This window comes from Ochotona princeps, chromosome 12 (genome assembly GCF_030435755.1).
Source record: "Ochotona princeps isolate mOchPri1 chromosome 12, mOchPri1.hap1, whole genome shotgun sequence".
NCBI lineage: Eukaryota > Metazoa > Chordata > Mammalia > Lagomorpha > Ochotonidae > Ochotona > Ochotona princeps.
Window position 1 is genome coordinate 67,412,830 of NC_080843.1, and position 15,872 is coordinate 67,428,701.

A 15,872-nucleotide genomic window follows, 5' to 3' on the forward strand; every position below is an offset into this window, starting at 1 on the left:
AAAACAGACAGCTTGCTTAGGAGAATTTGATTGCTCTAGTCATACTTTTCGCAGCATTTAAAACGGTCTTTTAATTTACTATCCTAGACCTTTAAGATCGTTAGATCCCTTGCGCAGGATAAAGGGAAAGGTTCATTTCTTCATTGTTTCTGCTTAACATCTGTAAAGCCAAGTAATATCTTCGCAAGGATAAGCATCAAAACCAGTGTTTTGGCCCCTGCTGCTCTGTAGCCACTTCCAGGTTATAGAAAGTAAGTGTTTGTGGCCATCATACCGGGTAGTGCTTACATTATAGTTGTTTCCACTGTAATCACTGTTCGCCACTGAGCCAGAAACTGGATGCTTCTCTTTTTCTGCCATGTCATGGTGTAATTGTGTGCTTACAGGGACAAATAACCATGTTACAGTGGCAGTAGAAAATTGAGTACCTCTTGCTCATGACTAACCATTTGAATAGGAGCAAGGTAAGACGATATAAAGGTAATTTTCTTGAACAAATGTAGTTTATTTACATTAATTGCATCGTCTGAAAACAATATGCAAAATTTTTGGTAACTTCAGTTTTATCCACAAAATTAGACAATACAGGAAAAATTGGAAGGTGACATCTGCCAAAAATCTCGTTACCCTTACCACTTCTGAAATAACGTTAGTATTTGTCAATGGATTAATGGGAAAACAAATAAATTTAGTTTAAGGTGGATACTGGACAATTGTCCAGTAGTAGCAGTAATTTGATTAGTACCTCATTCATACATTCATTCATTCAGGTGAAAAAAAGAGGGATTTTGCACACTATTAAAAAAATTTCATCCAGGGAAGAGTGAACAAAATTAAAGGCTTAAAGAAAAATAGGCTTGCATTTGATTACTGTTGCTTAGTTTGTGACGGCTGTGGCAGCAGGGCACAGTTACCGGGTGACCATAGACATGCATGAGGTGACACACGTCTGTGACGGCTGTGACAGTGGGACACGGCCACCAGGTGACCACAGACATGCATGAGGGTCACACACATCTGTGACGGCTGTGACAGTGGGGCACGGCCACCAGGTGACCCAGACATCCATGAGGTGACACACGGCTGTGACAGTGGGGCACGGCCACCAGGTGACCCAGACATCCATGAGGTAACATACGTCTGTGACGGCTGTGACAGTGGGACACGGCCACCAGGTGACCCAGACATCCATGAGGTGACACACGTCTGTGACTGCTGTGACAGTGGGACACGGCCACCAGGTGACCACAGACATGCGTAGGGGTGACACACGTCTGTGACGGCTGTGATAGTGGGACACGGCCACCAGGTGACCACAGACATGCGTAGGGGTGACACACGTCTGTGACGGCTGTGACAGTGGGACATGGCCACCAGGTGACCCAGACATCCATGAGGTGACACACGTCTGTGACTGCTGTGACAGTGGGACATGGCCACCAGGTGACCACAGACATGCGTAGGGGTGACACACGTTTACTGGCATGCCTGGTCTGTGTGGCAGGAGCTTGCTTTCCCAAGGGATCACCTGGCACCTCAGCCTGTACACACTTGAGGGCTCAATGTCAGCTGGCAGATCTAGAAAACGTGGATCCAGAGTTACAACCAGTCTCCCACAGGAGGAAGTGGCCCTGCCTGGCAGAGGGAGCTGCAGCTGAAGAGAAGCTCTGGAGGCCACACGTGGCACCAGGGGTGAGAGTCCTGCCACCAGGAATTGTGGCTGTAGGACAGCACTTGGCGGTCACACATGTCCTTGGGCCTCGTTTGCCTGGCTGCTTAATGTGGGCCGAACAAAGCACTGTCTGATGGTGGTGCTTCTGAGATTCCTCAGCTGACCTGCCTCCAACAGTTGCCATGGAAACTTCCTCATGCCTTAGGATGGTGTAGGTAGATAGCAGGTCTCCTCATACGAGGACCAAATCAGCAGTCGGAGTTCTTAGGAACACTGGGGACAGATGCAGCAGCTACACTGTGATCTAACTGCTCCACTAATGAGTCCTGGGAAGGGGCAGATGATGGCCCAAGTGTTCTGGCCCTGGCTTCCACGTGGGGGAACGGAACGGAGTTCTGGGCTCATGGCTTTGGCCCAGCCCAAACCGCCCTGTTAGGGTACGCGGGTAGCAAACCGGCAGATGAAAAGGTCTGTCTCTTTTCTCTCTCTCACTCTGTGTTCAAGTGGATTAAAAAAAGAGAGAGAGAGAGAAGACCTCTTTGAAAATACTCTCTTGAATGCTTCAGGGAAAGAGAACCAGTCAGTGAGACCCCTTTACTGCTTTCAGATTAGCTATAACATACATAGTATTAAAAAGGTTACTTCCTGTTTTGCTGTATTAGCAACTTTACACTTTAACCCACAAAACCAGTTTATATTTTGAAAAAGAAAAACCTGTTTAATCAGTAGTCTTTTTCTGTTCTTCTAGGTATTTAAGACATATTATGGACTATTTTCCGTTTTATTTGCAAGAAAAGATCAGTGGCATGAGATAACTGAAGTCTAACAGAAGATATATTTTTCAAATGGAAGCCTTTGCACAGTTTGCAGGACCCACAGACGCCCTTCTCCAGAGCAGAGCGATGCCTTAATCCAGACTGGCCTTCCGTGCAGCACACACCCAACTACGGGCCTGACTGAATCCCTACCTTGGAAGTAACGCTTACTTGATATGCGATGCTATAACATGAGCTATTAACACCTGCTAACGCGGCATTCGTGTTTTCTTGAGATCTGAGTTACTGTCAGAGTTGGTTCTGAGCATCCATAGAAATGTTCATTCCTCAAACACAAGCTAGAAACATGAGTGATTTTCGGGAGGATGGTGGCTGAGTGATATCCAGCTTACTGCTGCTTGTACTGCATAAGGAAAAAACTTGCTTTTTTTTAATTGAGTGTTTGCTAATTTATAATTACTGTTTTATACTTTTCAACATTTTTAATAAATTTTTTTTATTTTTGGCTATAAAATAGTACTCAGAAGGATTCATATACCTAAATCTAATATTTAGAACATAGAACACATTGGTATAATTCACTTAGTTAAAGAATTCATATAACCATGCAAGTATGTGCCTACAGCTTAAAGGAAAACTTGTCAGTTGAAAATACGTTTTGGATTCTGCTTTTTAATTATTTTTGGTTGAACTTTCAGGGGCATTTATATGGGCAGGAAAAGACAAAGGCACATGTGTTACAGGAATATTGAACATGGTTCAAACAGGTGGCCAGAAGAGAAGCTAAGAGAAAGATAAGAAGTATCTTTGAAATTTTGATTTAGAAAATGATCAGTAGCTACTTTGAAACTTTTTGCAGTGATCTTTTGGCAGCTTCAAGAGTGACTAAGGATGCGATTTGAGCTAGGAAAAAAACTTTACACTAATACAGCCAGAGTTGTCACTTTTCCTTTATACTTTATTTGGACACACACAGTCACACACTGTTCACTGCTTCCTGTAAGTGGGGAGAGAATTCTTACCAGCATCTCTAAGCATTAAAGATTATAGTTTCCTTATCTGTCAAATCAGGTCAAGGGGAAAAGGTGATGAGTTGGACTGCATGACTTCTAACGAGTTGTTTTACCTAATTTGATTTCTGCTGGCTAGTCTACTGTTAGTTCCGTTAAGGTTTTTTTTTAACCTCCTTTGACTCAAAGGTATGAGTCGACCTTGAAAGCACGGTCAGACTGACCGATGCATCCCGCTCCTTGCTCTCGTCAGTTTCCATCTTGATAGCAGAGACCTAGAGTGGGCGAAGAGAGCACTTTCCAATCAAACCATCGCTTCAGTTGCAGATTACAGAAAACAGTACATGTTTAAGCAAGCTTGGCAATGTTCAGAAACACCTGGCACTTTGTGTTTGAGTGTCTTTATGTTTAGATCAAAGAGTTTGTGTGTCCGTGGCTAGCAACTGAGGGGCCCTGACTCCCCACAGTGACTAATTTAGGCACATGATCTTCCTTTATTCTTCTCCTTGATTATCTAACGTGATTACCTTTATTTAACAGGACTGCGAGCGCCTTTTCAGCTCAAGGAGCCCTCTTACTTTGGTTGCCTTTGATTTCACTTACTGCCAACATTTTGCTGCATTCTTAATATTCAGCTAAATTTATTCAGGGGCCTACAAGTGGTATGGAAATCGGGTGTTTCAACTGGTATTATTGCTGTCAACTGTTTGGTGGCAAAAGGTCAAAACAAAACCCTGCCAAAATTTATAATTGTTATCTTTGGTCCTTCAAACACTTGAACATCAGTGGTGATACTCAAGGACAACCAAGTTGAATTTCAGGTCTAGCCATTGCCATTAAAAACAAATTGTACACGTACAGCTGGGTACAGATTTACTTGAACAGCATCTGACCAATCACTATGCCAAACCAAAGAGCAGCTGTAGTATATTAGTGATTAGAAATGAGCATGTTTACAAAGCTTGGTTCCATCTTTACCTAAGGATGGTTTTCTAAAAATTTTTTACACATTTAGTCATAAATGAGTTTGACTCAAGTTACTTTAAATCAAATACTCAACGTTTACTTGAACTTCTATCAGAAAGCAAATTTTAACAATGTTTACAAGATTGTTTAAAGATGATCTGACATGTGAGATCGCCATTCAGTTATCTTTAAAGCAAATGTATTTTAAGGGCTTAGTGTTAGGACCTGCCTGTTTGGGGCATTGAATAGATGGTAACTTTAAAAATGTATTTCACTGGCACTGCTATCAATGGGAAGTATTTTTAATCTATTACTAAGAAATCAATCATATTTTTGCATTTCAGCCAAGCATAACTAATGATCAATTAGATGCAAGTAGTATGTAAATCTGAAATTCATGTTTCATATTATCTAAACTGTATTTTCCAATTTAAATTAAAATTACAATATAAATACAGAAAGGTTCATATTTTTGTAATCACTTTACTCTATTATTTTGCTGGATTACCTAAAGTAGCGAGGAATTGTATTTGTATTAAAAGATTAAGAAAGCTATTACTTAGGCTTATTATATTTGTGCATGATTACAGAGGGGTTCATGCCCATTTAAGAGAAAATACGGACACTAGTTTAAAGGGGTCTTTAATATGCTTTTATATAAACAAGTACGGTTTCTTGGGTCGTCTTTACGGACACATGCCACCAGCCCTGTTTATTCCTCATTTGTATGATCATCAGCCATGACTTGATGTGGACTCTGCTTTGTTTTTGGATGGCCTAACCTACGCTGACGTGTATGTGAAGCTGTTGAAACCTTTATTTCAAAAATAATTGATTACTTTATTAATAAATAAAGGTAAAGTCTTGTATTTGAACCATTTTTGGTTTTCTTATAAAGAATGAGAATTATTTTTGATCATCGTGAAAGTCTGGTAAAATAGTATTCAGTTACAGATTGCTTAATAATTTAGGGGGAACCACCTATCCCCACAGGTAGCATTTCAGTGCAACAAAACTGCAATTACTTATCTTTATTTAAATCCTAAAGGGGAGCCCCACACATTCACCCTTCCCAACCCCCAACTCCTAGCACAATAGCCTAGTGGCTAAATCCTTGCCTTGTATGCACTGGGATCCCATACGGGTGCCAGTTCATGTCCTGGCTGCTCCACACTTCCCTTCCAGCTCCCTGCTTGTGGCCTGGGAAAGCAGTTGAGGACAGCCCAAGCCTTTGGGACCCTGTACCTGCGTGGGAAACCTGGAAAATTTTCCTGGCTCCTGGCTTTGGATCAACTCAGCTCCAGCCATTGCAGTCTCTTGGGAAGTAAACCAGCAGTCAGATCTTTCTGTCTCACCTTCTCTCTGTAAATGTGACGTTTACCAAATCTTAAAAAAAGTCCAAGGGGGACCAGTGTGGTGGCTAATCTTTCAATCTTTCACCTACAAGCTCCAGGATCCCATGTGGGCGCCAGTTGCTGGTCTGAGTGCTCCAGCTCTCGGCCAGCTCTCTGGTTATCACCTGGGAAGTAGCAGAGATAAACGTAAGAAAAGGAAAGAAAGGAAGAAAGGAGAGAAACGCTGGAGTTTAGCCTTTACTACATATAGTTTCTTTTCAGAAGTCACTCTTCAGGTTTGAGTACCTCAGGTCACTGTAAAATTGGGTTGTTAAAATGCTGAGTAGTGGACTTATTTGGTGTAGAATTCTTTAATGGAATCTCTATCCCCAATTCCCTTTCCTAGATTCACTTTTGGTGGTGAGGCTGAGCTGGGGCTCCGTGTGATCTGAGCTGTGAGCAGGCTCGTCATGTTCCCCCCCGCAAGCAGCAGGAGAGGCCAGCACAGCTGAAGCAACCTCTCCCAGCAGATGGCCAAGAGGGGCACATGACACTATATGTTGGATTTTTTGGCAACATAGATTCATGGTAGCCTCTCTTTTTTTTTTTTTCTTTTCCTGATATGAAAAGGAGAGTGCCCCAAGGAGGAGGGGGAGAGCTTGTCCGTCCACTGGTTCATTCCCCACATGCCTGCAGCTGCTTAGGCTGGACCAGGCCAAAGTCAGGCACCAGGAGCTCCAGCCAGGTCTTCCACACAGGTGGCAGGAACCTGAGGACTGGGGCCGTCACCTGCTGCCTTGCAGGGTACACACAGGCAGGGAGTGGAACACGGGGGACCAGCCGCTGTGACGGGGAATGGAGCCCCAAGCAGCACCCTAGCCTCAGTGTCAGCTCCCACCCCTAAGTGTTCGTCACACACTGTCCATCAATACGCTTCCTCCCTCCTTACCTTCCACACAAGCTTTCATCCAGCCTGCCAACTCCGTCCTGCTCCCCCAAGCCACCCAGAGCAGTCACTGTATTTGTTACCTATTTTGTTTGACTATATAGTCATTATACACACTTTCAAGCTATCCCACCAGATTATTAGTTCTGGAGGACTGTTTTTTTTTTTTTTTTTTTTTTTTAATTAACCTCCACAAAATAAGCACGGGGTAAGAAAGAATGAATTGCTTGAATATCCTGTCGGTTAGATTTGTAAGTGTGGTGTTGCCGATGCTCCTGCTGAAGCCCAGGGGGCTCCAGAGCCTACAGGGTGATCAGCAGTTTGATGGACAAGTTACATGTCTTGCTGGTGGTTACACTGCCTGATCTCTGGGGAACATTTCAAGCTGTCAGGCGCTGCTTTATGCCTTCACCTGTTCTTAGGGATCATACAGACTGGCAGTGCACAAATATATAGCAATACTTAAACAAGTTTGGAAAGATGAAATCAAAATATGCAGAGTTCTCTGTGAATCTTCCATGAACTTTTGGAAGTCCCTCTTGTATGCCTGGATGTTTTATTCTCCTTTTAGTTGGCACCAAAACAGCTTCTTTCAGTTCCATTTTCCATTAACTTTTTTTTTTAAGATTTATTTACTTTTAGTACAAAGTCAGATATACAGAGAGAAGGAGAGACAGAGAGGAAGATCTTCCGTCCGATGATTCACTCCCCAAGTGAGTGCAACAGCCGGTGCTACGCCAAACCAAACCCGGGAACCAGGAACCACCTCCGGGTCTCCCACGTGGGTGCAGGGTCCCAAGGCTTTGGGCCGTCCTCGACTGCTTTCCCAGGCCACAAGCAGGGAGCTGGATGGGAAGTGGAGCTGCCGGGATTAGAACCGGTGCCCATATGGGATCCCGGGGCGTTCAAGGCGAGGACTTTAGGCACTAGGCCACGCCGCTGGGCCCATTTTCCATTAATTTTTCAAGGTACCCTCATATAAGGGTGATCACTGCACCGTGAATACTGTTTGAAAAAAAACAAAAGAGCAGAGACACGCGTGTCCCCCTCCACCCACGGCTGGCACAGGCGGTGTGGTTCACGTGCCATGACACCGTCAGCTATACTAGGACTGCCTAGAGAGGACAGCTTCCAAGCCGACCAGACTGTGTTCGGCTGTGTGCTCTCTTTATACTGTTTTTCCTACGAGGTGCATATGTTACTTGTCAAGAAGGAAACTGGTTCCTTGGGTACTCTCTCTCAACAGGGAAGGGGGGTTGTCTGAGATGGGATGCTGGCCTGTGGGCTGGGAAAAGAGCCGAGGCTGCTTCTACATATCACACGTGAAAATTCTGCTGGCTCGTGGACTTAAATACCAAAAACTGAATCATGAAGGGACTGTAAGAAAACATGGAAACAACGCTTTAAATAGATTGATTTATTTATTTGAAAGAGGAGCGTTCTGCTAGTTCACTAAGCCAGGGCTGAGCCAGACAGGAGCCAGGAGCTGCTTTCTGGGTCTCGCACCCCAAGCCCTTGGGCCGTCCTCCACTGCCCTCCCAGGCCACAAGCAGGGAACTGGAAGGGAAGTGATGCAGCTGGGAACAAACCAGTGCCTGTATGCGATTCCAATGTGTGCAAAGTGAGGATTTAGCTGCTAGGCTGTAGCACTGGACCCAGATTTAGCTTTAATTCCATTTTTCCCAGACTTTTGGAAATATCCTCTTTGTCAATTTGAAAAGCTGAATATTCCAGTAATGCTATTATTTTACATAATATTTATCACATTCTTTTTTTTAAAAAAAAAGATTTATTTATTTTTATTGCAAAGGCATAGATACAGAAAGCAGGAGAGCCAGAGAGGAAGATCTTCCATCCAGTGACTCATTCCCCAAGTGACCGCAACGGCCGGCACTGTGCCGATCCGAAGCCAGCAGCCTGGAGCTTCTTCCGGGTCTCCCACATGAGTGCAGGATTCCAAATCTCTGGGCCGTCCTCAACTGCTTTCCCAGGCCACAAGCAGGGAGCTGGATGGGAAGTGGAGCACCGGGATTAGAACCGGCACCCATATGGGATCCCAGCATGTTCTAGGCGAGGACTTTAGCTGCTAGGCTGCTGCGCCGGGCCCATGACATTCTTCTTTTGTGGTTACCATCAGACGGAAATTATGAAAAGCACAAAAAATTTAGTCTAACATTGCACATATGCCTATTTATATTCACATACATGTATACTCATGTGTCTAAAATATGTTTTATAGATCTGTTAAAAATGTGCCAGCCTTGGTGTGTTGTTTATATGCATCTGAGCGCATCCGCATAGGTGCATTACACATTTTATTGGTTCTTTTCTCCTCTTTCCCTTTACATATAAATACCTTACGTAGGCACTTACGTTCCCAGCCATAGTAAGTACTGATTCAACGCGAGTATCCTTCGGCCTTCTATCCTCCTCCTCTGCCAGATGTCGAGGCAAGCATTTGGGGGACAAAGTATAATCAACCTGCCAACCAGCTTTGCTTCTGTCTCTGCTGAGCCCCTTCCAGGCGCACTCCACATGAGAACTGCTTATTTCGCATCCGTTTCCCAGTGGTTCTGGGGCGTGGCCAAGTTCCAGCATAGACTAGGAGTTAGTCGAACAGTAGATTCTTGCTGAAGATCCTTTGTGCTCCAGGGTCTCTGAATATGTACAGATATTTCATAGAAGTTGTGGGAAGTGGTTTTGAGTTCATTTTATTTTAGTTGCAAAAAGTTATTTAAATCTGCAGCTTTCATAATGCACATGTCCATTATCTTTTTAAGAAGTCCCCACCCTCCATAAAAATTGAGTTTCAATTTTTTTTCCTCTAAAATAAACTTAATTCCATTTCCAGGAACTCCTTGAAGTTCCCTTATAAACAGAAGTTTCCTCATACTTATGGAATGAAAATCTTCCCGTTTTAACTACAGATGGATAGGTATTAGGTTAGAATATCATCTTGCGGATAGAAAAGAAAGGAGACCGAAAATAAAAAAGTGTCTGCTGTAGAATGAAATCAGAGATTGCTCAAAGTCATTTAAGTGTCGTTTAGGAAGTTAGTACCTTCAAAAAATTAGGAACTAAGAAGGGGCAGTGGATGACTTCCCAGCTTGAAGTAGAGGGGAAAGTTGAAGAAATATTGGCTATATATTGATTGGACCTTCAAAAACTAAGGGTCGGGCCCATCGCAATAGCCTAGTAGCTAAATCCTCTCCTTGCATGTGCCAGGATCTCATTTGGGCACCACTTAGTATCCAGATGTTCCACTTACCATCCAGCTCCCTGCTTGTGGCCTGGGAAAGCAGGAGAGGACGGCCCAAAGCTTTGGAACCCTGCACCCGTGTGGGAGACCCAGCAGAGGATCCTGGTTCCTGGCTTCGGATCGGCACAGTGGTTGTTGTAGCCACTTGGGGAGTGAGTCAACTGAGGGAAGATCTGTCTCTCCTCCTCTCTGTATATCTGACATTCCAATAAAAATAAACTTTTTTAAAAAGCAGGAAACCAATGTCCATCAACAGCAAACTGCTTGAATTATTTTGTTTTATTTCAGAGACCACAGGGAAGCCATGTAAAGTGAAGCTATCTGGATTCATAAAAATCCCAGTTTCTGCATGGTAAAAGGTCAGGAAGACTAGATAAATAAAATTGCAGAAATCTGCATATCTAGCAAGACTACCTGTAGTTTTAACAGCGTTAAGTGGTATGCACGGGTGTTCAAACTTGACCTGTTGATGAGACCCATACCACAGGGTGGCTGCACGGTGGGTACAGAGCCATCGCTCCGCCTTTCCAAATGGTGTCCACCCGTGAGAAGGCCAGGACGCCACCTCTGCTGGGCCAGAAGGGCACGTGGGCAGCCGCTGCAACAACCCAAGGGCATGCTAATCCTCTGGGAGTCAGGGTGAAAATGTTGACTAGTGGTTTGCTTCCTGGGCCACCCAAAGTGACAATGACTCATACGGAGGATTACTCAACTAGGAGTCTGTGCATATAGAATAAACTCATTGTTTTTTTTTTTTAAGATTTTATTGTTATTGGAAAGCCGGATATACAGGAAGGAGAAGAAACAGAGAGGAAGATCTTCCATCCATTGATTCACTCCCCAAGTGAGCTGCAACGGGCCGGTGCTGCGCCGATCCGATGCCAGGAACCAGGAACCTCTTCCGGGTCTCCCACACGGGTGCAGGGTCTCAAAGCTTTGGGCCGTCCTCGACTGCTTTCCCAGGCCACAAGCAGGGAGCTGGATGGGAAGTGGAGCTGCCGGGATTAGAACCGGCGCCCATATGAGATCCCGGGGCTTTCAAGGCGAGGACTTTAGCTGCTAGGCCACGCCGCCGGGTCCGAATAAACTCATTGTTAAAAGCTTTTCCCGCAACTGTTTAAAAAGCCTTTATGGGCAATTTTCTGTTTTGGTTTTTTTTTTAAATGATGTTTACATAGCTGATCAGGGTGGGAAGAGTCAAGGATCAGAAGGTAGTGGGTGAGACCATTGTTCACACATTTTCTTCTTCCTGCATATGGGGGAGAGAGGCAGGAGCAGAAACCACACCCCGGCTCCCAGCTGCCGCATTACCCGCGGGATGGGGAACTGCCACCAGTACCACCCCAGGGTGCCCACTGTGGAATGTTCTCTGCAGGTTCTGAGATGCCACCGATATCACTGCTCCAAGGATGAGGAAATCCTTCTGAGGTCGACTGGCTGGCCTAGTCCACCTCCGAGTCTTCATTAGCCCAGATATTTGCTGTCAGGCTTCACGGGGTGGTTGATCAGTTTGTTCTGCCCTCCATCCTCAGCCGACCAATGGGAGCTGCGGCCCGGCCCAGCCCTGCCTAACACACGCTGGGCTCTCACACCAGCGGGAGCTGCAGCCCAGTCAGAGCAATCCCCAGGAACATTCACCGGACCAGCCCCCCAGCTCTGGTCCCTGTGCCCGCCAGCATGTGCAGTGGACTGGTCTGCCCACATCCTACTGAGATCTCATATACATCACTGGGCATTGACGCCGAACTCAAACAGACTCCACCTTCCAGCCCACACTCATGCCAGCACGTGCCACTGCCTGTGCAGCCAGGCCCATCCCCAGTCCTGGGTCTCATGCTCACCAGTAGAAGTTGCAGCCCACCAGAGAGGAGCCCACAACCTCCTCACTGGACCCACTCCCTGCCCTATCTTGCAGTCCAGCTTGACACGACTTGCTCCCTGTCCCAGCACTAGCCAGCTGAGGGTGCAGCTAAGCACGATGCACCTGTCCTTATTCTGGCTCATGCCTGTACCAGTGGAGAGTCTTTTACCCCACCCTGGTCTGCCCCCAGTTCCAGCTTTCATGCTAGCCAGCATGCACAGTGGCCCAGCAAGGGAGTCCCCACTATTCCCCTAGCAGGCTCACCCCACCCACCCCTGTCCTGGTCTCACTTGTGTGGTCCAGTCTGGTGTGGCCCATCTCACCTCGGCATTTGCCAGAGGGTGCTGCAGCATGGCCCCACCCCGTCTGCCTGTTTCACCTCACTCTGGCTGGAGCTGCTGCCCAGTCTGGCACAGTCAGCCCCCAGTCACAGCCCTAATGTGAACTGGCTGTTGATGTGGCCAGACCCAGCCTGTCTTGCACCCCATCCTGGTTCTCACATCTGCTTATGGGTGTTATGAATTGGCCAAGCCTGGCCCACCCCCAGGCCCGAGTCACACGTATGCCAGCAGATACTGTAACCTGGGCTGCTCTGGGCTGCTCCTTGCTCTGGTTCCTGTGCTCACCTGCAGGGACTGCATCCTGACAAAGGAGTTTCCCAAGCTCCTCTATGGGGTCTGTTCCCAGTGGCAGATCTTGGGCACACTGGTGGGTCCTTGGCCCAGGCTGACTTAGTCTACCTCCTGTCCTGGTAAGAACCATAGCATTGCCTAAATGGTCTACACCCAACCCAGTTCTTACTGTTGGGCATTACAACCCAGCCAACGCCTGCCTAGTCCATTCCTTGACATGGCACACATGTGACCCAGTGGGAGCCAAAACCTAGCCCAGCCTGTCCCACACCCACTCAGGCTCTCATGAGCACCAGCAGGTGCTGGATCTAGTCCAGTCTGGCACAGCCCAGACCCAGTCCACACCCAACTGACCATTATCAAATGAGAAGATTGTGCTCAGCAGTAGAGGTAATATGAAACATTAAATATGCAAGGCCTTCACTATCCATACATTACTTTCACGTGGGCAAATTATCCATCTTCAGAGTAAGGGGTGTACAGGGAAAGATAATGCAACAGAAAAATTGCCCTGAAGCCTCTTCCATTTCCAACAAGATTTTTTACTCTAGAGCAGCAAGCCATTGCAGAGTAGTACAAGGAATACAGGCCTCCTGCTTGAATAATTACGCTTAAAAAGATGCAAATTTTGACAAAGGAGAATGATAGCGAGAACAAATTTTCTGAAGAACAGAGGACTGTTGGTGGGGGCTGCTGTTGTGGCACAGAGGGTTAAACTGCTGAGTAGGATTCTGGCATCCTACTGGTTTTAGTCCCATCTGTACCACTTCCAACCTAGCTTCCTGGTGTACCCAGAGGAACAGCCAAAGGTGGTTCAAGTATCCAGACACCTGTCCCCCTCAGAGGAAACCTAGATGGGGTACCTGGCTCCTGACTTTGGCTGGGTCACTGGGGCTTGAGCAAGTAGATGGAGGATTCTATATCTTTATCTCTTCCTCACTCAGTGGCTCTGCTTTTACAATGAAGTGGTTTGGTTTGGTTTTGAAGACAAAGGCCAGGGCCAGCTCAATGGTACAATAGGTTACGCCTGTGCCTGTGCCACTGACACCCCATGTGGGCACTAGCTGCTGCACTTCCAACCCAGCTCCCTGCTAATGCGCCTGGGAACGCAGGGGAGGCAGCCCAAGACTTTGCCCCGTGCCCATGTAAGAGACTAAGAAGCAAATAAATCTTTGGGTGGAAAAATGCAAAGATGAGCTGTTGCTGTGGCAAAGCAGGCCTCTTTATCTGCCTACATCCCAGACGCGTTCCAGCAGCTCCACTTCTGACACAGAACCCGGTCCAGCAGCGGAGCACGGCCCAAGGGCTTGGCTTCCTTAATCCGTGTGGGAGACCCGGACAACGCTCCTGGCTTCAGCCTAATCCCTGCTGTTACAGACATTTTCTAGAGTGAACCAGAGGTTGGAAGAGCTATTTCTCTCTATTTCTTTAATTCTTGCCCTTCAAATAAAAAATAAACCTTGGGAGTGGGGGGAGGAAGACAAAGGCCCTTTAAGAAAAATGTCTGCTAGCATTTCAGTGTTGGGCTCGACCATGAGACAAAGAGCCTTGTACCTAAAGCCAACTGGTATGTGAAAATCTAACCTTTGTGAGGTTAGATTTGTAAAACACCAATGTCCAAAGTCCAGGAGGCCAGGACATTGAAGGCCTTCTCATAACACTTCTCCATACCAACAGCCAAAAAGAAGCCACAATTAGAAGACTTTTGAAATGAATGATGAAAACTTTACAGAATATCAGAATTTGTCTCCTGCAGCAACTGAAGTGTATAAATGTAGAGCTTCAAACGTATATATATATATATATATATATATTAGTTTTATTTTTATTGGAACGGTGGATATACAGACAGGAAGAGAGACAGAGAGGAAGATGTTCTGTCCAATGGTTCACTCCCCAAGCGGCTGCAACAGCAGGAGCTGAGCCAATCCGAAGCCAGGAGCTCTTCCAGGTCTCCCACATTGAGTGCAGGTGCAGGGTCCCAAAGCTTTGGGCCGTCTTCCACTGCTTTCCCAGGCCACAAGCAGGGAGCTCTATGGGAAGTGGAGCCGCTGGGATTACAACCGGCGACCATATAGGATCCTGGCACGTGCAAGGAGAGGACTTTAACCACTACACTATCGTGCCAGGCCCAAACACTTATATTTGAAAGGAATGATTCAAAATTGTGATGAACTAGCAAACCCATATTAAGAGGCCAGAAAAAGAGTAAATTCAATTTGGGCAAAAAGGTAAGCTATACTCAACACAAAAGGAGGAAATGGGCCAGGCACAATAGCTTAATCCTCCCCTTGTATGTGCTGGGATCCCATATGGGTGCCTGGTCGCTCTACTTCCCATCCATCTACTGGCCCAAAGCCCTGGGACCCACATCCACATGGGAGACCCAGAAGAGGCTCCTGGCTCCTGATGGGCTCAGCTCTAGCCGTTACAGCCATTTGGGGAGTGAATCTGCAGATGGAAGAGCTTTCTGTATGTCCTTCCCTGTAACTCTAGTCTATCTTTTCAATTAAATTATTTTTTAAAAGCAGAAAACAAATTGTTTTCTATTTTTTAAATGGAAAAATGGTAGAAGATTTAAGGGGACCAAAAATTGTTCCTTTGACACTGTAAAATTGAGAAATCCCTAACAAGACTGATCAATAAAGCAGAGTAATGAACATCACTGCAGAGCCCAATGACAGGAGAATAAAGGTAATGTTATAAGCAGCACTGTATGTGACACCTTTGAAAAAGCAGGCTAATTAGAAGAACATAACTTACCAAAACTGGCACAGGATGAAACAAGATCTCGTTAGCAAACAGTGGATTTGTAGCCAAGTTTGCCCACACCTTTAGCTCTGGGAAGCCGTGTAAGAGCGCTCATTTTCCCATTTCCCCACCGAGGACACCCACTGTATTGGTACAGCACACCGTAAGCAGTGCGTGTAAGGTGGAGACGGGAAACCGGTTGGGAACCTCAGCATGTAAGGCACGATGGAACATTCCGTTCCCTAGGTTTCCTTTCTTGCGTCCAGTCTGGAATTGTGTGCTGGAGAAACGGCTAATGCGTAAATGTCAGTGGAAGGAGATACAAAAAGCCGGAGGAGAAACTGCTTTTTGTAGCCAAAGGATCAAAAAAGGAACGACCTGGCAAGACAGGAAGCGTTTCCAATCAGCCCGCTACCGTGTGTCACACGGCGCCCGTGCCCCTGCCCTCCCGTTACCGTGTGTCACACGGCGCCCGTGCCCCTGCCCTCCCGCTACCGTGTGTCACACGGCGCCCGTGCCCCTGCCCGCGCCCTCCTGAGCAGAGCTGCAGCCGCCCTGCTGTCGGCTCTGCCCTGCTGTCGGCTCCGCGCTGCTCTTTGCTGACTGAGATCACCACGTCCGGCCCCAAGTCTGTTTTTATAAAACGTCGACTACCGTTTCATTTC

At 46.3% G+C, this 15,872-nt stretch overlaps 1 protein-coding gene across 3 annotated transcripts in view; it reads left to right on the top strand.

The window, feature by feature from the left end:
* ZDHHC20 (zinc finger DHHC-type palmitoyltransferase 20) overlaps positions 1 to 3,007 on the top strand; it is an 88,921-nt gene extending 85,914 nt beyond the window's left edge. For 2 of the 3 annotated variants that reach the window (XM_058670981.1, XM_058670982.1), the window contains exons 12-13: positions 387 to 464; positions 2,421 to 3,007. In XM_058670981.1, coding sequence (XP_058526964.1) covers positions 387 to 424 — 38 coding nt within the window. In that variant the 3' untranslated portion in view covers positions 425 to 464; positions 2,421 to 3,007. Of the gene's footprint in view, positions 1 to 386; positions 465 to 2,420 lie in introns of those variants that run through there. The other variant, XR_009246434.1, reaches the window with a different exon arrangement.
* Positions 3,008 to 15,872: the final 12,865 nt, after the last annotated feature.